This window comes from Halichoeres trimaculatus, unplaced genomic scaffold, assembly GCF_033239565.1.
Source record: "Halichoeres trimaculatus isolate MK-OKI-2021-1 unplaced genomic scaffold, fHalTri1.1 fHalTri1_scaffold_14, whole genome shotgun sequence".
Lineage (NCBI taxonomy): Eukaryota > Metazoa > Chordata > Actinopteri > Labriformes > Labridae > Halichoeres > Halichoeres trimaculatus.
In genome coordinates, this window is record NW_027437192.1 from 1148881 (window position 1) to 1172658 (window position 23778).

A 23778-nucleotide genomic window follows, 5' to 3' on the forward strand; every position below is an offset into this window, starting at 1 on the left:
ATGGACTGCTCAGGTGAATATGGCTCAGATTAAATCCAAAAAGACATTTTCTACTGAAAATAAGACAAAAACACTTGATAAGATTCCAGTTTTGCAGTGAACTGTCTCTTTAAGAAGACTCAAAGCATTCCAGAAGCCACCCAGCATTCTAGAACAGAAAAGAGTACAAAGTCAAATTTGCCCTTTTAAGGAAGTCCACCAACTTGTGATGTCATAATTTGAACAAACCTGGAGTTGATCTCACTGAAACCTCGCGTGACTTTTTGAACACGTTGTTCCAAACGTCTTCAAGGTGACGGAGGTTTGAGGAGTTGTTGAACAGAAAACAAACACACACACACAGTGATACATGAAGCGTCAGCAGCAACTTTAATCATGTTTAGTTTAAAATCGGTAATACTGCATGGTTATAGGATTGCTCTCTAATAATCTCACATGTATAAATAGATAAAAATGATCAAATATAAACTCTGCAATAAATAAAATCAAACGGAGTGTCTTTAAAATGAGGCGTTTAATGCTCTGAGGTTTTATTCAGCAGGTCGTCAGCAGGAGATCACGAGAAGCTGTCGATTTCTCTCCTCATCTCCTGGGAACAGAAACGAGGAAGAGGAGGGAGGTTATGACTGAGCGAGGTGTAAACAGCGTGTGATGAAGTCCAGAGAGTCTGTGTGTACCTGCAGGAGCTCGCTCTTGTTGTAGCTGTGTCTGTGTCTGTAGATGCTCTGAGCCAGCAGAGCGTACAGCTTCTCCAGAGGCTCCACCTCCACGCCGTCTGTTTGAGACACGGCTCTGCTGAGGAGCTCCTGAAACACACACACACACACACACACACACACACAGCTTACAGACGTTAATCAGAGCTTCAGAGCTGCCGTCATTCCACGTCTGTGGCACAGATTCACCGTGACGACACGTCTGATGTGAGCCGCTGAAAGGCTCTGATGCTAACTGTCTCTTTTCTCTGTCTCTGCGTCAGTGACACACACTGTTCTCTGTTTACGGATTATAATCTGGCTCACGTCATCGTCAGACGATGATCAACTGATTAGGATTAAATTCACCTTCAGCTTGCTGTGATCGACGACCAGCGGCGGCGTTCCCACTTCGAGCGTCTCCTCAGATCTGCCTTTCCCTAACATCTGCATCTGCTCGAAGGCGGCGCGGCTGGCTCTGCTGTCGGCTTCCTGACGCTTCTCTGAGGAAGAGGAGGAGGAAGATGTTTCTGTGAGAAGTGAAGATTCAGAAAGATGGAGAGCAGCTGAGCTGATGTTAGAGACGCTGGAAGCAGAAAATACCACGAAGAAATCCCTGAATCTGTCAACCAATCAGAGATCTGCCTCCAATAAGCCGACCAATCAGAGGAAAGGGGGTTCTTTTAAAGAGACAGCAGCTCAAACAAAGAGTTCCTGACAGAAGCTGAAATAAAGGTTAATAAAACACCAGAGAGAGAGAGGAGGAGTTACTCTGAGCTGAGGGAAATATTTAAAGGATTAAAAAAAGCTGGATACCCCCTCTTTAAACACGCTGCAAACCTCTCCCTGTGAAGTAGATTACTGTGATGTTAAAACCAGAGCGTCTGGCTCAGCTCTGGTCCTGTGAGTTGAAGCTGGTTCAGAAGCAGAAGCGTCTCTCAGTTTGACTTTCAGTTCGTCACTTTGCGTCTGAAGCAGCGGCAGCAGCAGAGCCACGAGCACGCCACTTCCTGCCACACATACAGACCTGTTATCCTCAGACAAACCCTGTTCACCGCCCTCTTCTGGGTCAGCGGGGTCTTAGAGGTCTGGCTTTGAGTCCTGAGGATGCTGCCGGGCCTGGGTCGGTGGAGTCCGTTCACGAGGACGCCGTTAGACGCGCTCTGATGCCCGTTGGAGGCCGGGGCGCCGCTCTGCTCGTCAGAGCTGCTCTCTGAGAGGTCAGACACGCTGCTGCTCAAACTGGACAAGGAGGAGAGGGAGGAGGAGGAGGAGGAGGTGGAGAGGTACGAGGAGGAGGAGGAGGAGGAGACAGGGACTGCTGGCTTCTTCTTTGGTTTTTGGATGATACCCCGGCTCCACTTGGACCTCCTGGGTCGTTTGTAACGCTTCTTCTTACGCGCTGCGGAGAAACGGGGGAGGGAGGGTTAAGGAGCAGGAAGTCAGAGCTGAAGGATGCTGAGAGCTCTCAAACCTCTTCATCTCTCTACTTGAACTCCTCCTCCTCCTCCTCTCTTGACTTTCTGATTTCATCACTGCTCTTTCTCTTCCTCTCCTCTCTCTGCTCTTCGCTCTGACTGCAGCTTCCTGTCCGTGAAACCTCAGCGCTGTTCGCTCTTTCTGTGGCAGGACTTAGACTTTTTATCTCAGCCGCAAAAACCAAATCCAAAAAAAACATCTTAAACATTGTTATTTTCTAAAAGAGTTCCTTATGAAGTAAGACGTTTGACACGAAACACATTGATAAGAAAGAAAAGTTTGACTTGGATTAAAAAAGTTACATCCTCAGCACATGAGACTCACGCACCATCTTCTCTGTGTGTTAACATTTTAAACACTATGAAGACATTGTTTGTTTTTCTTTCTGAGCCTCCAGACTTTCACAATAAAAGCCAGAGATGACTTCCTGATCCTGTCAGAGTGAACTCACCTCCTGAGCCGTTTGGACACAGAGCTGAGCCGTCAGTGTCTGAGTCTGCTCCACATGAAGACGCTGAAACAGGAACAAGTTTTTATCAAAATTTATCTGTGTGCCAGGCTCACAGACAGATTCACAGACAGAAACACAGACAGACAGAAACACAGACAGAAATACAGACAGACAGAAACACAGACAGACAGAAACACAGACAGAAACACAGACAGACAGATTCACAGACAGACAGAAACACAGACAGACAGACAGACAGATTCACAGACAGACAGAAACACAGACAGATTCACAGACAGACTCACAGACAAAAACACAGACAGAAACACAGACAGACAGAAACACAGACAGACAAAAACACAGACAGAAACACAGACAGAAACACAGACAGAAACACAGACAGAAACACAGACAGAAACAAACAGATTAACAGACAGACAGAAACACAGACAAACTCACAGACAGACAGAAACACAGACAGAAACGCAGACAGACAGAAACACAGACAGAAACACAGACTGACAGAAAGACAGAAACACAGACAGACAGAAACACAGACAGATTCGGAGACACAGAAAGAAACACAGACAGATTAACAGACAATCTTACAGACAGACAGAAACACAGACAGACAGAAATACAGACAGATACACAGACAGACAGAAACACAGACAACTACAAACAGATTAACAGACAGAAACACAGACAGACTCAAAGACAGACAGAAACACAGACTGACTCACAGACAGAAACACAGACTGACAGAAACACAGACAGACAGAAATACAGACAGACTCAGACTCACAGACTCATACTTACAGATAAACACAGATTAACAGACAGAAACACAGACAGACAGAAACACAGACAGAAACACAGACAGATTCACAGACAGACAGAAAAACAGACAGATTCACAGACAGAAATTCAGACAGACTCAGACTCACAGACTCATACTTACAGATAAACACAGATTCACAGACAGACTCAGACTCTGACTCACAGACAGACTCAGACTCACAGACTCATACTTACAGATAAACACAGACTCACAGACAGACTCAGACTCTGACTCACAGACAGACTCAGACTCACAGACTCATACTTACAGATAAACACAGACTCACAGACAGACTCAGACTCACAGACATGAGGACCTGTCAGTGTGGTCTCACCCCTCCTGATCCTGGACTCTCTGATCTCCTCACACTCCCTCTCAAAGTCTTCGTCCAGCTCGTCTCTGATGATGGCGCGAATCGTGTCCTTCAGAGCACAGGCACGGTGCCGGATGTGACGGTCTGCCCCACACACACACACACACACACACAGACACACACACACTCATGGTTACACAAACCTCCGTGACTTTCCTTTTCTCTGTTTTCCTGATGGTGACGTCGTCGTCTCACCCATGGGGTCACTGTCGGGGTTGTACTCCAGCGCGTTCTGCCAGATGAGGTCTGCGTCGGCCACGAACTCTCCCACGGTGAGGTATTTGTGCTCGTCGATGTTGGTGAGCAGCGTGGACAGGTCCATGGGCCTCCTGATGACCAGCAGGTAGTCAGGAACCTGCAGGAGGCGCAGACACAGAGCGGGTCACTCCTCAGGACTCGTGTCACAAACAGAAACCTGATGAGGTCATACGTGAACGTCCTCGACCTCCTCGATGTCCACCGGTTTGCTGAAGGCCTTGAAGCGTCGGTCCAGAGACAGACGCTCGGTGACGTTGCGCAGGAAGAGGCGGAGCTCCCGCAGCACGTCCTCCTCCTGCTCCTCCAGACGGCGCTGCTCATCGTCTGGCAGCCGGCGAGGCTGAGGCATGGGAGCGACGGGGAGAATCTCCACGGCCTGGGTCACTGAGGGGAGGAGAAGGAGGTCAGGAGAGTCAGACACATGGTTTGGCTTCTTGACAGGAAGGATCCGGCCTGTGCAGGTCACTCACCTGCGGTCTTTGGCGGAGCCTCAGCCGCCTGGTTCAGGATAAGGTCCTGGAAGAAGTCGGTCCTCTCCTGCCGGGTGGGAGCGCTGACGGTGTAGACCTCCCCATGCTCCTCCTGGAACAGAGACTGGACCTGAGGGGAGGAGGAGTCAGATTACACGTCTGTGCTTCCTGTCTGTCTCTAACACAGAGGGGGCGGGGCGTCTCACCTCCGGGTCCAGCTGCTGGCGGCTGACGCTGCAGGTGGCGAGGAGCAGGATGGGGGAGAAGGAGGGGATGCTGTCCAGGAGGCTGAGGAAGGAGGCTCTCAGCGCGGGGCCTGCCGTGTCCCACCACTGCTGGGCGTGGGGCAGGTAGAGGATGCTGGGAGACGTCCGCTTGGCCTCGATGAACACCTGAGGAGGAAACACCTTTAGCTCACACAGAAACTCCCCTCAGAGGACGCAGCAAAGGAGGCACGGCACACAGGAAGTAACTTAAAAAAAAAATCTGTCCTCTGAGCACAGACGGTGTCATAAAGATGGACAAAATTAACTTTATTGTAGACGTTTCTTTCTTTTCTGTCTTTAGAAATTCTGTTTAAAGTCTCCCAGAGTGGTTTTAACATTGATGTAATAACCGTATGTTACCACTAGATGTCACCAGAGAACCTGGAGCTCAGATTGTTTCCACTTTCTCATCTTCATCTCTACATTTCATCATTTGTTTTTTCTTTAATTCAACTTGACGCGTGTTAAACATGATGAAAAGTCACAGTTTGTGCTTAAAGCTTAATTATCAGGGATTTTTTTTTGCATATTTTAGGTTAAAATGAAAAAATAAATGTAAGTTTTGATTACAAACAGCTGCTGGAGCTGGAGCAGTTTTTCTACCACGCGTGCAGGAGGTGCTGGTGCGCTGCCCCCAGTGGTTGGTTTATATAAATGCGTGTCTCAGATGTTTTCAAAAGCAACTTTGGATCCAACACAACATCTGCGTAACACACAAAAACTCAAAGAGGCACCAGATGGAGGAAGATTAAGATCAACATATAGGAATCTGACTTTATTATGTTTCCACTTTTTCTCCTGTACATTTTTTGGCTCGCTACTCCTCTTACAAATTTTCCCAGATTTTCACTGATTACATCTAAAAATGTTGAGAGTGTTCAGGATAATCGTTTGTGCATGATTCAAACTTTTAACCTTTGTACTGTTTTAAATATTCAGCATTTTCCACATTTTTAGGCCCATTGAAATGAATGGAAATGATCCATCACCACGATGATGTCATGAGGGTTAGGCCGCGGCCACACCAAACGCGAACACGCGAATTTACTCGCGCGAATGGCCTGTCACGCGCCGCGTGAACGCCCGAGTCTCGCCGCTGGACCTTTTTGACAAGCTGAGGCGCGAACACGCGAACGCGCGGTACTGCGCATGCGGAGTAGAGAGCTCGTTCATTTAAAGACCGAAAGTCCAAAAGAGCATCTGAAAAACAATGAGCTGTGGTTTCCAAAGCATGACAGGAGAGTGTGTGAAAGCTTTGGAGATCACAATCAATGCCTGCTGCCTCTCCCTGGTAATCCACCAGCCCTGCTTGGCTGTTCCCAGCGATCTCATCCCCGACCACCCGAACCCCCGACCACCCAAACCCCCGACCCATGTTCCCGGAGGTCTCCCTGGGGATAATGAAGGGGTGGAGGAAAGAGAGGAGCACAGAGAACTTCCATCTTTTCCCTGGCTCTGCCCCTGTCCCGCTCCTCCCTCCTCTCTATCAGGCTCAAAACTCTGCTGAGGAAAACACAGTCGGACTCAGTGATGACCCGTGCAGCAAATCCAGCTGGGAACGAATGTTTACAGAACTTACATTCAAAACCTGTCTCCTCAGAGACTTTCAACCAAGCCTGCTCCTGTTTTTCCGGTCTCTGTAGAGTACACACGTCGTATCGTATAACTCTGGATGATGACACACCGCACAGATTGTTTTCTCCTCCATCCTCCGGCGGAGTTGGAGCCGGAGCAGGCGGCAGTTGCCCCCCAACGTCGTCAAAACAATGACGTCGTGGGGGAATATTTTGAACTCGAGCGAATTCGCGTCTACCGCCCAAACGCGTGAACGCTCCAAACGCGCGAATCGCGCCGCCCGAGGCAAATCGGCGGCTAAACGCGTCTTTGCATTGACTTTGTATGTAATCGCGCCGCCAATTCGCGTTTGGTGTGGCCGCATTAGGGTTCCCTACAGAGGTTATAAACAGGACTGGTGCTTGAGTGTAGCTCCCATCACCATGGTAACCAGGGACTCAGAGGTTCATGAGGACCCACCTGAGCGCAGGCCTCCTCCGGGGACGTGCTGCTGACTCCAAACAGCACGGCCGAGTCCAGGCTGTGGACGGTGAAACGCTCCAAGGCGTGCAGGACCGCCGGGGCCAGGTGAGAGGTCTGACCTGCACCTGGACGACCTGCCAGGAGCAGCCGAGGGCGGTGGGACGTCGGGTGTCTGACGGCGCTCCTATAGAGAGAAGGAGAGCAGCGAGGCGGGTGAACTACTTCCTGTTTCAGCTCCTCCCCCTGGTTGTTAAGGAGGAGGAGGAGGAGGATCAGGGTGTCCTCCTCCTGACAGGTGCAGACTGATCGGACTCACCTGGCAAAGTGCAGGAACTTTGGGCTCTTGGAGGTGGAGGGAACGGAGATGCTGGTCGAGCAGAGGTCTGCGTCTTTTCCACACATCAGCCCGTCATCGAGGACGCCGGCTGTCAGATCTGACGTGAAGAAAGGAAACAGACGATTAAACGTTTCAGTCAGTCGACGTGTGCGAGCGCTCACCTCTGCCTCACCTGGCTCCCTCTTCCTCTTCATCCCCTGCTCGGCGTGAGGGAACAGCCTCTGCAGAGCCTCCAGGACGTCCCGCAGGGCGCCGCCCAGCAGCGGCTGAACCACGGCCGACAGCGGTTTGGCTGGCGTGGTGGCGAGGCGGTGAGAGGCCGGCGTCATCTTTCTCATCGCTGCCACGAAGTCGCAGCTGCTGACGGCGATGGAGGAGACGTCCAGGAGGAGCTTCTGGGAGGTGCTGTAGATCTGAGGGTAGCGGCGCCGCAGGGCACAGAGCGCCGCCTCGGTGCACACCGCTCTGATGTCGGCACCGCAGTAACCTGACGGACAGGTAAGGAGAGTCAGTGACAGCAGAAATATTTCTGCGTGGAGCATTTTTGGAAACGAAGCCTCTCTTACCGACACATTTCTCTGCCAGCTCATCCAGGAAGTCGTCAGACGGGGGAGGTCTCCAGCGCAGCGTGTGGATCTTCAGGATCTCTCTGCGAGACTGACACAGGAACAGCTCGTTTCACTCACAGGAAGTCAGGATTTAAAACTCAACAACTTCCTGTTTCTGCTCTAAACTTCAGGATAATCATGTGATCGTAAACACAGAAACGACCCTGACTGAATTAAGGTCATCGGATAAAACCAACGCCACCTCTCTGTCGGGCAGTCCGAAGAGGAACTCTCTGTCGAAGCGTCCGGGGCGTCTCAGCGCCGGGTCGATGGAGTCCAGACGGTTCGTGGCCCCGATCACCACGACCTCCCCGCGACTGTCGAGGCCGTCCATGAGAGCGAGCAGCGTGGACACGATGGAGCTGAGGGCGAGGAAACAAAGTGAGCGACTCGTCCGTTAAAGATTTCATCTCTGATCATCACTTCCTGTCTGACCTGTGGATCTGATCCTGTCTGCTGGAGCGGACCGGGGCCAGGCCGTCGATCTCATCGAAGAAGATGATGGAGGGACGCATCTGATAGGCCTGAGGACGACACGGACGCTGACTCTAAACGCTCTGATCCGTTCAGAAAGCGGAGCGTTCAGGTGTGTGTGCGTTACTCTACCTGCTCGAACAGAAGACGCAGCTGCCGCTCGGACTCGCCAACCCACTTACTGAGGCAGTCGGCGCCCTTCCTCATGAAGAACGACACCTTCCTGTTCCCGTGGCTGCACTCGTTGGCCAGCGCCCGAGCCACCAGCGTTTTCCCCGTGCCTGGAGGTCCGTAAAAGAGACAACCCCTGGAGGGAGACAGAAAAACTACAGTTTACGATTTTCCTGGATTAAAAAGTGTCTGTCACTAAAACATGGAACATTTAATTCAACGCCAACCTCAAGTTTTACAGCCCTGGGAAGATAACTACATCTACAAACAGACTAATCTGGAAGAAAATACAGATTTAAACTCTGTGTGGATGGATTCATTTAACTGACAACGTACCAGATTAATAAACATGTTGATATGTGGCACAAGTTGCGCAATATTATCAAAATATATGATCAAATTCAAGAATTCTTTCAAAAAACTTAACATTTTTGCAAATTATTTTGTTTTCTTTATTTCCAAAATATTTGCAAATTTATGGAATCAAAAAGTAACTTTTGCAAACTTGAAATTTTCCATTTTCTTAATTTGCAAATTTCAAAAATATTCCATATTTTTCATATTTTGCAATATCTTTGGGACTTTTCTAATTTTGAAATTTCAACACATTTTTTTTTTTTTTTTTTCATTTTTAAAATTTCAAAATTGTCAAAAATTTGTGCCAATTATTTTAATTTCATAATCTTCGAAAAAATTTCAAATATTCGGAATTAAAAAATTGTGATTTTTTATATTTCATGTTAATTTGCAAATTTTGATTTTTTTTAATAACTTTTTTATATTTTTGAAATTTCTAAAAAAATTTCAAGTTTGTCTAATTTTGAAATTTCTACAAATTTTTGTAATTTGATTTCACAATTTTCTGACATTGCGAAATTATTTAAATATTTGCAGATTTATTTATTTGAATTATTTTTTCAAATATTTTGAGATCTTTGAAAAATTTTTTTTTTTCAAAAGCATTACTGATTTTGCAATTTCCACATTTTTCTGTTATTTGTTTTTTTTTTTAAATTTTTTTAAATAACTCAACTTTTAAAAATTGTTGCAGATATTTCAAAAATAAAAAAAACAAAGACATCACATGTTCAATTTTATAAATTCTAAAAGCCTCTTGTATAGATAACCATTTAGATTTAAAAAAAATGTATAGATTTTTATTCACTGTATTGTCTTTATTGTGAAGATTAAGTAGATATTAATAGCTTCTGAATTACTTTTTATCCCAGTGAGCTGAGGCTGAATGGCTCCTTGTAAAGTTAAGTTTTTTTCTCTAAAACAAAGGTATTTTATGCTTCAGAGATGATTAGACTAAAATGGATCTTGGTGTTTTCTAGATACACAGTTTATAAATTAATGTCTAATTGTGGTTTTAATGTTTCATAACTTCTGACAGCTGTGTTTTTAGTCGACTGTTTTCCTCCAGAGTGTGTAACCTCTGTAGAAACGAGAACGATCTGTGCTTTCGTCACCTCGGAGGCTGGATTTTGAAGTTGTCGAAGACTTCGGGGTAGAGGAGAGGGAAGACGACCATTTCCTTCAGGGCTGAGATGTGACCCGACAGACCGCCGATGCTCTCAAAGCCCACCTGAGGAAACAGGAAGCAGGAAGTAGGATTCGGCTGTTAGTTATTCCCTTTCAATCACAGACATGAGCATGCTGGATGCTGACGGATGAGCTGGAACTCACTGATTGGTCGATGGTCATGGGGTCGATGTCAGCCAGGCGAGCTCCTGAACTCATCTTATCTCTGCGAGTCCCGAGCGGGCGGCAGCTGGAGGAGGGAGCAAAATGAAACACGTGAAGAGATCAGCTCCGACACTGAGACGCCTCTGAGTCATTTCATTACTTTTTCTTTTGATTATCGAGATGAACTGTTCAGATCATCATCCCTACTCTTTCTGAGTCTGAAAACTCACTGACACACATTAAAAGGATCTAGTTTGGTGAATCAGGCCGTCAGCAGCAAGATGTTTCAATGTGGTGGTCAGAGTAGGTTCTCCATCTGTCCACAGGGGGCGCCACCTTCTGCTGTCGTTTAGAAGCTATTTTTTTGTGTTTAAAACTTAATAATGATTGTTTCACTTCTGTCCTCCTCCTCCTCCTCCTCCTCAAACTGACCTTTCAGGAACTTTCTCCGTGTTTTGAACGTCTTCGTCTGAGTCGTTATCGTCATCAGACTGATTGGACCAGACGCTCTTTGTGGCTCTGGTGACGAAGATAAAAAAAGAAGAGATCAAAAATTAATAAATCTTTCCAAAAGACAAGATAGTTACTCTCCTTCTGAGACAAAAAAACAACAACCAGGATAAAATTAAAACATTTTGAATAATTAAAAATAAAGCTGCATTTAGCTTTTATCATCCATCAGCTGCTCTTTGCACAACACTTTTGTCGTTTGTTTGAACCAAACGTTTCTCAGAACGTCAGGGAGAGAAAACTATGAACAGGGTGTAAAAACATCTGTTAAACCTGTATTCACAGTAAAGGCAGAAATAAAAAATGGCGTGTCTGACCTGAACGCTCCTCTGCGCGTTGTGTTTGGTCCCGAGGCGCTGATCCTGAACGTCCCTTTTGGAAACTCTGAAAACAAAGAGACAAAAAAAAAAAAACAGCTTAAAATCGACAAACTCAGACTGAAACACAGCGAGGATCAGCCGATCAAAAGTTATCAAAATAATAATAATAATAAAGTCATCAAATCTAAGCTTCAGGTTTGGGTCAAATCTTAAAAACAAAATCAAGGAACCCAAAACCTTAAATTTTAATTGTTGGAAACTTTTAAATCATATCAGGAGGATACTGTCCACTTTAAGACGTTTGAACACATATTGTGACCATAAAATGCTAACTAGCTCTGGTTTCAAAGGAAACAAAATAGAAATAAAGATTTGAAGGATATAAAAAGAAATTTTGAAATAAAACAATCTAAATATTTTCATGAATATATTAATAAAATAAAACAAATTAAAATATAATATAATATCATATATTTATAATAATGTATAAAATTATCATAAATATTTAATATTTTTTATAAATACAAATAAATAGCTGCCTTTTGCAGCAGCTCTCTAATCTTTGTCTGTTTCTTGTAATTTTTTTGTCTCTTTTTCGTCATCTCTGTATCTGGAGTGGATCATCACTTTGTACGGCTCATTTGTTGGTCATGGACACCAAACTTTTTGTGTCTTCAGTGAAATTTTTACTATTTTTCGCATGTGTTTGTCTGGAGATCCTACATGTAACCATGGCTGTATTGTTTACATGTGAAATCAGCTATTAGCAGCCTGTAGAATGTCAACGCTAACTGGTGCTAGGCCAGATGTTTCCCACAAGGCGAGGAGAAGGAGGTGAGGACGATGTGCTGGTTCTCAGGTGTGAGCTAAGAAGTGACGACATGGACCTGTCCTTCCATCCATCGTTATTGGGAACGTAAGATCTATCTCCAATAAGATGGACGAGCTAGCTGTGCTAACCCAGCAACAGAGGGAATACCAGAGGGCAGAGTAGCATCATGCTATTCACAGACATGGCTAACAGAGCTAACACCAGACACCAAGGCCACATGTGAAGAGCTTCACCTGCTGTGAGCAGACAGGATCCAGGAGACAGAGACTGAACAGACTGCTGAAGAAGCTCAGTCCTGGACCCTGTGGAGGTGCAGGCTGGCTGACTGGACAATGATGGACAAGCTGTCAGCATCTATTTTATTATGGAGCTTTTTACACTTTCTGTACTCTTTCTTACTTTGGTTTTCTTGATCGCTGCTGTAACTTCAATTTCGTTGTAGTTTTTACAATTACAATAAAGTTCTATTCTATTCTATTCTATTCTAAAACAAAGTATTTAATCAAAAGCTGTCATGAGGAACTCATTTTGTGTGGATTTTGCTGCCCCCTCTGGACAAAGACTGTATTACATAGAGCACTTCATATTGGGTAACAGCTTTAATCTGGACCAGGTTGACCTCACCTGACTCACTTTAATTAAAACAGGACTCAAGTGGACTGGACTACCTGGGCCTGGATAGTCAAAATAGGATTACAGGATCAAAACTGGATCATCCTGAACCAGATTAAAGTCTTTAAACAGCTTCTGAATCAATCTGTTGTCAAACTGACGACGTCTCTGCGAGGAAACGCTTCATGTTTCTGTGTCTGAGGTTCGGCTCTGACCGCTGCTCGGTCCCTGATACAGCGACGAGGCTCGGCTCAGCTTGGCGTCGAAGTTTGCGTCCACGCTGCAGTTGCTGTCGTCCCCTGCTGCCACTTCCTGTCTGCTCTCCTCCTCGGGGACGGGACCTGGAAATACCAAAGAGAAGAAGAAGAAATCTTAAATGTCTGTTTCCTCTGACGGTTAAATCCTCCTGAACGTGTGAACGAACCCTGATCCTCCTCGCTGTCGCTGAGGTCTCTCTCTGGCGGTTCTGGGGTTCTCCTCTTCTGGGCTTTGGAGTAGATTTTCTGTAATTTATCAAACAGAAAAACTCTGCTAAAGAAAATGTGTTTAAAGAGGGGGTATTCTGCTTTCCCACGTTGTAAAAATATCTTCATGTGTTGTTGAAATCTCTAAATCTGTCTGTTTTAGGCATCCAGAGGGTTGGCCAATCAGAGGGACAGGGGGTTCTCTTAAAGAGACAGCAGCTGATTAAAGTGTTTCAGAGGCTGGAATGAAGGTTTCCTTCAACACTAAAGGGAAAAAATGATAATTTTAATGAGCTGTAAATCATGTACAGATACTACAGGGGCACCAGAGGGACAAAATAAAGACATAAAAAAAATCGCCTACCCCCTCTTTAATGTTTTAAATGGTAACTACAAGTAGCTGCTCTGCTTGCTGATGATACTGTTTGCCTCTTTAAGCTATGAAGAGATGTTTTGATGTGCTTCAGACTGACTGCAGCTTTCTTTGGTAATGTTGACAGAAATCAGCTGATTTGTCTGTTTACATAAAAACAGGGGCTGGTGCTCTGCGTGGTCCGGCTGCTTTCCAATGTGGTGCCAGCTGATAGAGGTATTTTACCCAGGCAGGGTGCAGCAGCGTGCACCGCCCTCACCACGGCCTGATAAGAGAGTCAGCCCCGCCCCCTCGCTGAGAGGCACGTCAAGTGTAAACAAGGTCTGAGCTGCGGTTTGAGAAATACTGTTTACATCCAGGATTTCTGCTCCGGTGACGGGGAGCTTCACCGCGTGCCTGTTCTGTTTGATTCAGTGATGTTTTAAGATGCTGCCAACCTTCAAATTACTTTGTTTCCCAACTTTTGTTACCTTTACACTCTAAAAACTCGGAGCAATAACACAAATCTTTCCAAAATGATGATGAAACTTATGAAAAGATGAGTTTAAAGATGTCTCACTCCTTCCTTGTTGTTGCTCAGCCGTCGCTTCTTTCTCATGTTGTCCATCGTGCTCATGACGGAGCGGGTCGGGCTGCAGAGAGAACAAAATCATTATTCAGTTTCGAGGGAAGGAAATGAAAAACAATCAGATTCATCAGAAAGAAATAAGATTGAAAAATACTGACGAGCAAACATTAATCATAGCAGAGTGTATTTCAAAGCTGATTAAAAAAGTGTCTATAAAAGCATCGGAGACAATTAACTTGTACATGTAATGGACCAAAAAGCCACTCTGACCTCTTTCATCTGTTTAAAACCAGGTTTAAAATCATTATTAACTCGTTTTTATCCGTTTAGCTGAGATTTTCTCTGTCAGTGATTCTGAAACTGTGCTCCAACAAAGCGGAGCTGAAAGTCACACAGCAGCCTTTAAAAACAGCTTTAAGAGTCAATTTTATTCAGCTGTGCTTGTTGTTAAAGTTGAGTTGAGTTTGTTGAAACAGAAAGAAAACAAAGCTGTGAGGTGAGAGAGAGAAACTGAGACTGAAACATGTCGTCCAGCTGCTCACTTGTTGCTGATGCCGTCGAACATGTTGGACGCCTGGTATCTGCTGGTGGGTTTGGACGTACGGGTGCTTCTCCTCAGCCCGCTCCTCCTGCCGTCTAAACACACACAAAAACACACACAGTGAAACATGATGCCACCCTGAGATGATGTGCTGTTAAAAAAATGCTGCAGAAATTTGCTGCAGAAATTTGTGCATTAGGATCCAAACTTTTGCTCTGTAAGGCTGAAAAACTCTTTAAGATAAGCAGTGCTCACCTGAGATGTCCAAACTCCTCCTGGATTTCCTGTGACCCCAGAAAAAGACTGAGTGAGAGGAGCTGTCTGTATAAATTAATAAACATGATTTAAATTAGGTTAAGAGGTTGTAAATGAGTTTATTTATGACCTCACGGTGCCTCGCTGTGATTTCTGCTCCTCCTCCTCCTCTTTCTCCTCATCATGTGTTTCTGAATCAGCGTGGCTTTGCTCCTCATCTTCGCTGGTTAATCCCTGAAAAACACGTCCAATGGCTCAGACAGTTTATCTTAAAATATTCATGTATGGTATGAAAAAAACTGTCACTTTAAGTGGACACAGTTTCCAAACACATCATATCTTATCTCTCTATATGAAAAATATATAGTATTTATTTAGTGATATTTTTCTAATGGTATTTTCTCCCCAGTTGTATTCCTACAGTATTTTCTTCCTGTCTATAAACTAAAATTGTTTACTGTTTTCATATGATTATAGGCAGTTTTTAATAGTCGTATTATGTTACTACCCTAATCCTGAAAAACTCTACTGCTTGACTAAATAATTTTATTATTATTTTATATTATTTTATATTTGCTGAGTTTGTAAACACATCAACGCTACACAAGAAGGATATTTAGATTATGATTGAATCACCAGTTACTTAGTTTGAACCTGTAGGTAAATTTGTTTGATCATACAAGAGTTAAATTAATGTAAAAACAGTTTCCAGTTACTATATCTTTATCTTAATAATTTGTAATTAAGATTTGGGGTAATAATAACAAAATAACTGTGGATAAGCGCTTCTTCCTGCTAATTATAAAGAGTATGATCAGTTTTTTTGATTATTAAACGCATTTCCTCCGCACATTAGCGATAAAAACTAGCTACATCCGGGTAACTTTTATAAGCGGTAAATTTGTTGTGTTTTTTTAACTGTTATAAAAACAACTTTAAATCTCCATGAAGCCTTGTTCTTCAGTTTGAAACCAAACTTCAAAGACTCACATTGCAGATCCCGGATCTCCTGCCCCGGGTCTCTGGAGGACTCCCCGGCGGTGTCTCAGAGCTCCTGGCCGGTGTGTGCAGCCTCTGTGACGGCCCGCTGCTCCGGTCCGCGTCCCCTCTGCCTTTACCGCGGAGCGTCACCATGGTAACGCCGCTGCTAACTGCTAGCCGCTAAGTCAAGCAGTTAAATATCAGCGACGGTTGGAGAGAAACAGCGGAGTACGGCGGGAGAAACACGCTGGAGACCCTGCTCGTTGTTTTCCTGACAGAACCAACCGTCTGCTCCGTGTGTGAGAGCGAAGCTGGAACTTAAACACACCCAAACACACACACTTGATGAACTGATACAGAGAAGCCTCCGTCACCCTGCTCCTGCTGCAGCTGCGAGGACGCAAACGTTCGAACACCTCATGACGTCATGACGCACGGAGCGATTGCAAACCAAAACAGGAAGATCTATTGATAAACTGCTCATAAAATTAGCTAACTTTCACAAGCAGACGCTCCTGGCATGGTGTCTTGTTTGTAAACATTCATTTTCTCCACATACATTCCAAATTTGGAACAATTGCAGCATTCTCTATAAAAACAAAAGTATTTTCTTTCCCAACTGGTACGAAAATAACATTATAAATGTAAAACAGCTGCTCACTCCTGAGAGATATCTAATGTCATACTCAGAATTTGTATCCTCTTATCAGCTTAGATGGCATAGAGAATATGCCATTGTTATGGATGCAATTCCTCTAGGAGTTTTGATGCTGTCTAAAAGCAGTCTTCAGTCTTTGGAAGATAGGATTGTTACCTCCTCCCTTCCTTTAGTAGAGACTGATATAGGGAAAATGTGTTTTATGTCTAGCCCTGCTTCAGGAAACAAAAAATTAGATCTCTGTTCCAGAAAGACATTGCCACCGTGCCTTATGTAACTCACTATTGGAGACAATTTGTGCCTGTTATTAACTGGACTGCTGTATGGACTTTATCCTCTAAATACCTCATACCAAACAAGCTTCGGGACGTCTGCTTCAAACTTCTCCACGGCTGCTACCCTGCAAAACAATCACTTCATAAAGACGTTGACTGTAGCTGCTCTTTTTGTCATCAGGACAATGAAACAACTGTTCATCTTTTTTGGAAATGCCCCTGTTCAGTGACATTTTGGAAAAATTTTATACATTGTACACAATCACATATCCTGAATGGCTTTGCTCTTATATACACTAATATATATTATTTGGTTTCTACAATGTATGTGGTTCCAAAAAGAATGAATTTTACATTATTAATTTACTTATCATCTTCGCTGAATTTCATATTCATAAATGCAAATTCACTTTTAAAAAGCCATTCTTTGAACTGTTTCTTTTAGAATTACAACAATACGCTGAGTCTATTCAGACTTCTTTGAACCCCAAAGCGATAAAGACTCTTGATTGCTTAAATTTATTTCATTGTTTTAAATGAAAAAAAAAAAGACTTTGTATTATATTTCTTTCTTATTTGATCCATTTTCCTCTGGCATATGTTCCGTATGTTTTTCCTTTGTCTTGTGAAATGTTATATTATTGAATTCTGTAAATGTATACTTTCAATGATATTGTTTGACATTAATATTGACAAAAAAAAATAAAAAATAAACTATACCATAGACTGCAAAAAATACATCTATATTATAAAGATAAAACATAATATATTTTTATATTTTTTATTTTCTATTTATTTTTATTAATAATTGTTTATTATCTTGTGTGTGTGTGTGTGTGTGTGTATATATATATATATATATATATATATATATATATATATATATATATATATATATATATATATATATATATATATATATATATATATATACAGTCCATGCACTATACACATAACGGTCGAAATTCAATTAAACTTTGTTTAAATAATCCTCTTCCTAAAAATGGTCAATTTTGAGAATTTCTACACAAAGTTAAACACAAGTTCGTACAGAAATAAAGTTTGAAAAATTCATTTAAAAAAACAAACAACTTTATTTTATCTTCATATGTCAAAATCTTGTAGAAATACAACAAAAATTAAAATAAAAAAAACAAACAAATAAATTCAAACCATGAACTCAGTTTTCATGAAAGTTTTCAATCTTTAGTGCATGCTGTCACAACATTCACTCTTTCCTTTAAAATCCAGACAAGAAATTCTGAATTCACACATATGCTGATAATTAGATCATTTAATGCAGATTTTTTTCACCCAGAAGTTGAAAGTTAAGAAGCAGAGGTATTTCAATACAAAGTCAAACTATCAACAATATACAATACATTACTTCATTTTAATCAGTACAAGGACCTATAAATCAATTAGCAAAAACAATAACAGTGCAAACAGATTTGATTCAAAGGAACAACACCCATGAGGCAAAAATGCAATGACCATTTGAAAGAGAACTTTACAAACCTTTAAAAAAAACTTGTAAGTTACATCAACATTACATTATATCTTCCCACACAGACAGTGAATATATCATAAACTAAAATACACGAGGCTTAAGAGTAAAAAAAAGATGTTAGCAAAGTTTGTCACACAAAATGGCTCAAAAGACTTCCTTCTAACCCTTCTCACATTGTTTTATCAAATTCAGTCGAGCAGGGGAACTACTTCCTGATCCTACATCAACAAAGTGCTCCAACTGTTCGAAGTGGCTCAGGCAGGGATTTCATTTTGATTAACTGATTGATTTTCACTTTTAGATTTCTACCACAGCAAAGTCATATTTCATCAGTAAAACTGCTTCAGGAGACGAATCAGTCCAGATTTCTCTCCTATAACTCTGCCAGACGCTGGGACTCAGGAGTTTCTCCATCTCTTTCCTCGTTTGCTGAAATAAACAAAAATATTGTTATAAACAGCCCGTCTGCTACTTTACATGAACTTCTCATAAATGTGTAACTGGCATCGGACAAAAAAGTGTCCTAAACCTGCTCTGTGTGGATTTCAGCCAACAGAGATACTTACAGGAAGCACGGGAGTTACTGCCACTGAGGGACCCACCTGTCAGAGAAACACATCTCATTATTGTTGGTGAAACACGATCTGTGATGTCAAAAATGTGCGAGCTACAGCGAATTAAAAAAGGGGTACAGAGAGAAGGATAATGTCCTGCCCAAAACTGTCCCTCTCACAAGTTACAGGGGTTTCACGTCCAGTTCAGATCAATAAACGAACAACGAATCATCATTTGTATAGATGATTTGATGCTCACATGAGTGAAATGTTTTTTCCTGGTTCAGGTTATATCTATTTCAATTTTCTCAGAGGCATATTCCTGAATGAAACATACAATAATATGTAAAATACTAAAAGGAATCCTCCTCACTGGTTTGTCAAAAGGATATTTTAGGACAAAGTCACCTACAAATAATGCCTTTCTTCCACAGGACAAACAGCACAATGCCAACAATCATCAGGGTCAAAACCCCTGCCACTCGGCCAACGATCAGTCCAAGGTTTCCAGAGTCTTCTTCAGGAGGAAGTATCTTATCTAAAACAGAAAAACACTCATTTTACTCTCAGATCACCTCCAGCAGCATTTCTATCTTCAAAGTCTTTCTTGTGAATGAATTACTTGTAGAGTTGGAAAGGAAAGTCATTGAGCGGTCAGGTTGTTTGGTGTGTTTGTAACTTGATCCCAAGTATCGAGAACTGCCCTGACAAACAGAACTGGCTACACGTCTTTGGGTGTTCATGAAGCGAGTTATTGGCTCTCATTAAAGGATTAAACACACAGTCTGCGGTTTCTTACCCCAGGTCGTGGTGGTACTGCTAGCATTGGTGATGCTACTAGCATTGGTGATACTGCTAGTCTTGGTGATACTGTAGTTTGATGCTTCGTGAGACACTTCACAGGTGTACGTCACCAAGTCTTCACGCAAAATCTCGATTCGGTCTCTCCTCTGGTAGGTGTCATCGTGGTTTGGTACAGAGCCTGTGGATGTCAGTCCATCCTCTGGTGCCAGAACGTGGTCGTTCCTTTTGATCACCATGTGGGTGTTTTTGGGGTAGAAACCTGTGGCCAGGCACGTCAAAACCACGTTTGTTGTAACGTTGGTGTTCTTGGCAAACATATGAACCTCTGGTTTCTCTGCAAAGAGAGAAACAGTAGAGTGAGTTTGTGTTGATCTACAGCTCCAAAAACAAAACAAGACGTGGCGTAAATGATATCTGAGATGATCCACCCAGTATGATGCAAATACGACCTGGGAATGAAAACAGGAAGTTTACATCTTACGTACTGGCTGTTTTGAGATCCCTGTTTCCATATTCCACAAACTTCCTCAGCCACTCCATGCACTCCTTCTCCAGGTAGCCTTTGGTGTACTCTTTGAGGACCTGGACGTTGTCCCACTTCCTCTTGGTTGGTTCTGCTGCCTGAACCGGTGCAACCCAGATTTCATGTGAAACATCGAAGGACAGGAAGTCTTCTCCGTCGTAGCTGTACCTGTCCATGCCGCTGTGAAACGTGATGCTACCATCTGGCTGCTCATCACCCTCACAGCCGTGCATCCACTGCAGAGTGTGGATGTCTGAAAGCAGAGGTGAGATCAGGATGAAGCTCAGGTTTCTTCTGTAACAGTTGATTTCATCGTTGGCTGAACGCTCATGGTTCTTACCTGTGTCGTTCTGCCTCATCCTGGTCATCAGGATGTCGATGTTGACTTTGAACCACTGCTGCTTGCTCTGCCGGGACTGTGTGCCTTTCTCCCAGTAGTCTGCAGACAGTCTCTCAGCCATCCAGGGCTGTTTGGGGACTTTCTTCTTCAGAGTGCTGTCATAGTAGTCGATCATCTTGTCATTCAGCAGACCCATGGCAGTAAATTCATGGATGCCAGGGAGCTGGAGAGGTTTGGAGAAGGCTGTGTAGATGTACGTGAGGCTGTGCCTCTCTGGGTAGAAGAGAGAAAGACAGATGTTTGACAACAGGACAGAGGAACACCTGGATCGAGCCTACCCCTGCATGATAATCAATACGACAACAAACACATTTCCACTCATAATACATGAATCAGCAACAATTTTGATAATGAATTGGCGCATTTAATTGAAAAAGTAGCAATCCAGCCACCTGCGACCCTGAACAGGATAAGTGGTTCGGGAAATAGATGGATGGATTTACTCTTTCTGCTTTCAACCAAGGCAGACGCTTGTCTTCTAGCTCCTTCCTCCATATCGGCCCTGCTTGCTGTTGGTCTGTCTCTGTCTGAACCACCAGAGCCTCTCTTTTTATCCTATCCAAAACCTAAAATCATCAGCATGGATTTGATCGGCCGGTCTCTCGATTGATCAGATTTTCTCAACAAGGAAACTGGGCAAAGGGGAGCCAGGTTTGACGGATGTACGATCGACTTTAGGACCGACCTTTAGGTTTAGGACCGTATGCCTGTTGATCCTTTCCGTTGAGGATGTCGAAGATGTCTTTGGGTTTATGATAACAGGCTTTCTGCTGTTTGGGGTTGGCGGTGTCCTGATTTATCGCAGACAATACTCTTGTCAATCAACAAGCTGCACCTCATCGAGGGATTGGGCAGGGCTGTCAACACTCAGACTCAAGCCATATGCGAATTTAATCCCAAGTGAGCCTGGCTACACATGGAAACTGGTTCTTTGTAGTTCCAGGCTAAGTTGTGCAGGATCTTGGAGCAGTAGTGGGCCCCAGAGATGTGGCAGGTAGGCCCACCTGTGTGTGGACACGCCCTACGGACCCGGTTGTGGGTAAACAGCCCCAGCTATGGGTTAATAGAGAAGACCTCAACAGTGGACCAGGCAGAGGATGATGGCTGACCTAACAGGGGGGATCACGACAGCTGGGGAGGCGGATGAAGGCTGCAGCAGATAGGGTCACCAGTCGTCTTGGTCACCATGCCACTGGACCCTGACCCCGATCTGTCAAGGACCGTGTGGTAGCTGTCAGTGCACCAGGCTCCCCACGCTAAACAAAGTCACGCACAGGTGTCTTGTTCAGGGGACCCACCTCAACATCCCGGGCCAAAAGTCCTGTGGTTACCAGTAAGTGGTGACCGAAGCCAGATCGTGAAATCCGGAAGCTGGCACATCAAGTGGTGGATGTTGGATGATCATTGGACTCTTGGACTGAGGCAGAAAAAGCCCTTCGGTAGCCACATTCACGACTGAGCGTCCCGCTTTAGGATCTACTCCGCTCACCCTACCTTGGGAGCCTTCTCTCCTTCAAAGAAGACATTGACTCTGAGGTCAACCATTGCCTGAGCTGTGCTGGTGAATCATACGCCAGACTCCGGAAAAGAGTCTTTAAAGACCGATACCTTTGAGTTGACACCAGGTTCCTGGTCTACAAGGCTGTGGTCCTCCCCACCTTGCCGTACGGGGCAGAATCCTGGACAACATACAGCAGGCACCTGGGAGCTCCAGAACAATACCACCAGAGAAACGCACTCAGGATCAAATGGGAGGACAGGCACACAAACATCAGCGTTCTGGAGGAAGCCAAAATACCCAGCATCACCACCTCAATAATGCAGCACCAACTACAATGGACTGGCCGTCTCAGGCTGGAGGCTGCTGAGTTGTCTGAGGGGACAGAAGCCATGCCAGTGTAGCCTGAACCCGGCTCCTGTTCCCCATCCTGAACTCCATCCATAGACTTTATAAAATAGACTCCATCATATCAATCTTCCTGTGGAAAAATGGGCACCACCCATTTGGGCTGAAATAAAGTCCCGTCTTGTTAGCTGCACGAAACAAATTTGAGCAGGAACGCTAACTCACCGAGTCCGAAAAAGTGGACTCAATGTCCTGTTAAGCGAATATTTCAGCATCCATCCATCCAAACACATCTGAGTCATCTTAATGAACGGTCAAATTAAATAATACTTTGGAAAAAATACAAAAAACAAGACCTGAAATGCCCCATCTCAGTCATGACAACCTGTTATTCACATTGGCTTAAGTGGAGTAAAGGAACATGAGTCCCTTTTGTTACGACGCAATGCTGAAAAAAGAGCGTTTTAAACAGCTACACCAAAAACAGCCACTCCTTCCTCTAAATGCCATTATCAGACTATATTGAGTGTTAATTAAAAAAAATGTGCCTGCAATTTGTCCTTTCAGGGAAAATGTCTTTAGTTTTCACCTTTGTCAGTGTCTCCAGCTTTTTAACCTTGCCTCCATATGTTCATCCTCTGATCACAGCTGTTAAAGTTTATCCACGGAGAACAACAGCAGTGATTGGAGGGTTATGAATGGTCAGATACAAAGGAAGACACCAAATTTCTGTTTCGGGTCTTGAGAAAGAAATTTTCTGCTCTGTAGGGACCTGAAAGGGACTTGTTTGATTATTTAGATTTGAACTGTAGAGACGTTAAACTTTGTTTGTTCTCAAAGTTTGATGACCTGACAACAGTGGTTAGCACAGACCCATCACCGGCATCAGAACATACACTCTGCAAGAAAAAAACACTTGTCCTAAAGACTTCTTAGTTTTTACTTTAGATTTTAAAAAAGCAACTTAAACGTGTCAAAAAACTCAAACTTACCACTGTTGACTGTCAGAGCTGTCCCCAAAAGGACCAGCACAGTGATGAGAAACATTTTCACTCCAAATTTTCACTGCTGCTTCCTTCTTCTGTCCACAAACTTTGGCTGTGCCATCAACCGAGGAGCCAGACACTGTAAACGACCAAACTGGTTTGTGCTGCCAAGTGGGCCCAGATTCTGCTGGACCCACAGGGTTGGGTTGTCAGAGGTGAAGCAGAAATCAGGCCTGTGAGACAAGCAGGCCCCAAGGGTGGAAAGTACTTAGCAGATGCACAGGAAACCACAATGTTTAGAGAAGTGAGAGTAACTGTTCACTGGAAACGGAGGGGCGAGGTGTAGGAGTCAGAGGGGGGCAGAGTTGCCATAGAAACGGCCACAGACAGGATGAGGGTAAAAATACGAGATACGGGCTGTGATAGGGTAACGGCCTGCGTGAGCTGCCACTGTAATAGCAGCTAGAGATGGGAATTCTGTCTCTTTTGGCTCCCAAGTAACCTTATTACCTGTTTTACCACAAACAATGTAAAATTATTTACTGTCTATTAAAGGGATAGTTCAGTTTTTTTGAAGTGGGGTTGTATGAGCTCTATGTGACCACTAAGGACATTAG

The 23778-nt window shown here is 43.9% G+C and overlaps 2 protein-coding genes across 4 annotated transcripts; both read right to left on the bottom strand.

Annotated features, from left to right (window-relative positions):
* Window positions 1-372: 372 nt before the first annotated feature.
* On the bottom strand, window positions 373-15987 carry LOC141802608 (ATPase family AAA domain-containing protein 2-like). Of its 3 annotated transcripts, XM_074686165.1 has the most exons (28): window positions 15615-15987; window positions 14755-14858; window positions 14625-14653; window positions 14371-14464; window positions 13820-13892; window positions 12848-12926; window positions 12639-12764; window positions 10977-11043; window positions 10582-10668; window positions 10150-10234; window positions 9933-10048; window positions 8422-8596; window positions 8251-8339; window positions 8018-8177; window positions 7774-7864; window positions 7380-7694; window positions 7187-7304; window positions 6868-7054; window positions 4774-4959; window positions 4568-4697; window positions 4285-4481; window positions 4035-4194; window positions 3801-3923; window positions 2626-2688; window positions 1723-2097; window positions 1065-1198; window positions 678-806; window positions 374-589 (listed from the first exon to the last, which is right to left on the bottom strand). In XM_074686165.1, the coding sequence occupies exons 1-28, from the start codon at window positions 15756-15758 to the stop codon at window positions 557-559; spliced, it is 3669 nt and encodes a 1222-aa protein (XP_074542266.1). In that variant the 5' UTR covers window positions 15759-15987; the 3' UTR covers window positions 374-556. The 3 variants fall into 3 exon arrangements, with proteins under 3 accessions (XP_074542265.1, XP_074542267.1, XP_074542266.1); XM_074686164.1 differs by having other exon boundaries at window positions 373-589; window positions 7187-7694; XM_074686166.1 differs by lacking the exon at window positions 1723-2097 and having other exon boundaries at window positions 373-589; window positions 7187-7694.
* A 1884-nt stretch (window positions 15988-17871) lies between these two features.
* Window positions 17872-23579, bottom strand: LOC141802727 (major histocompatibility complex class I-related protein 1-like). The gene is made up of 7 exons (XM_074686407.1): window positions 23168-23579; window positions 20270-20542; window positions 19892-20182; window positions 19402-19740; window positions 19015-19140; window positions 18578-18650; window positions 17872-18477 (listed from the first exon to the last, which is right to left on the bottom strand). Exons 1-7 carry the CDS (start codon window positions 23220-23222, stop codon window positions 18447-18449), a joined length of 1188 nt encoding a protein of 395 aa, XP_074542508.1. The 5' UTR covers window positions 23223-23579; the 3' UTR covers window positions 17872-18446.
* Between the last annotated feature and the right edge of the window lie 199 nt (window positions 23580-23778).

Bases quoted from the DNA above. Each gene is read 5' to 3' on its own strand.
- LOC141802608 (XM_074686164.1), bottom strand. From the start codon at position 15,758: ATGGTGACGCTCCGCGGTAAAGGCAGAGGGGACGCGGACCGGAGCAGC. The intron at 12,765-12,847 runs GTTCGTTCACAC...TGGTATTTCCAG, and splicing joins CGACAGCGAGGAGGATCAGG to GTCCCGTCCCCGAGGAGGAG. The intron at 3,924-4,034 runs GTGAGACGACGA...TGTGTGGGGCAG, and splicing joins CCCCGACAGTGACCCCATGG to ACCGTCACATCCGGCACCGT.
- LOC141802727 (XM_074686407.1), bottom strand. From the start codon at position 23,222: ATGTTTCTCATCACTGTGCTGGTCCTTTTGGGGACAGCTCTGACAGTC. The intron at 20,183-20,269 runs GTAAGAACCATG...CTCTGCTTTCAG, and splicing joins GATGAGGCAGAACGACACAG to ACATCCACACTCTGCAGTGG. The intron at 18,478-18,577 runs GTTTAGGACACT...TGTTTATTTCAG, and splicing joins CTGAAATCCACACAGAGCAG to CAAACGAGGAAAGAGATGGA.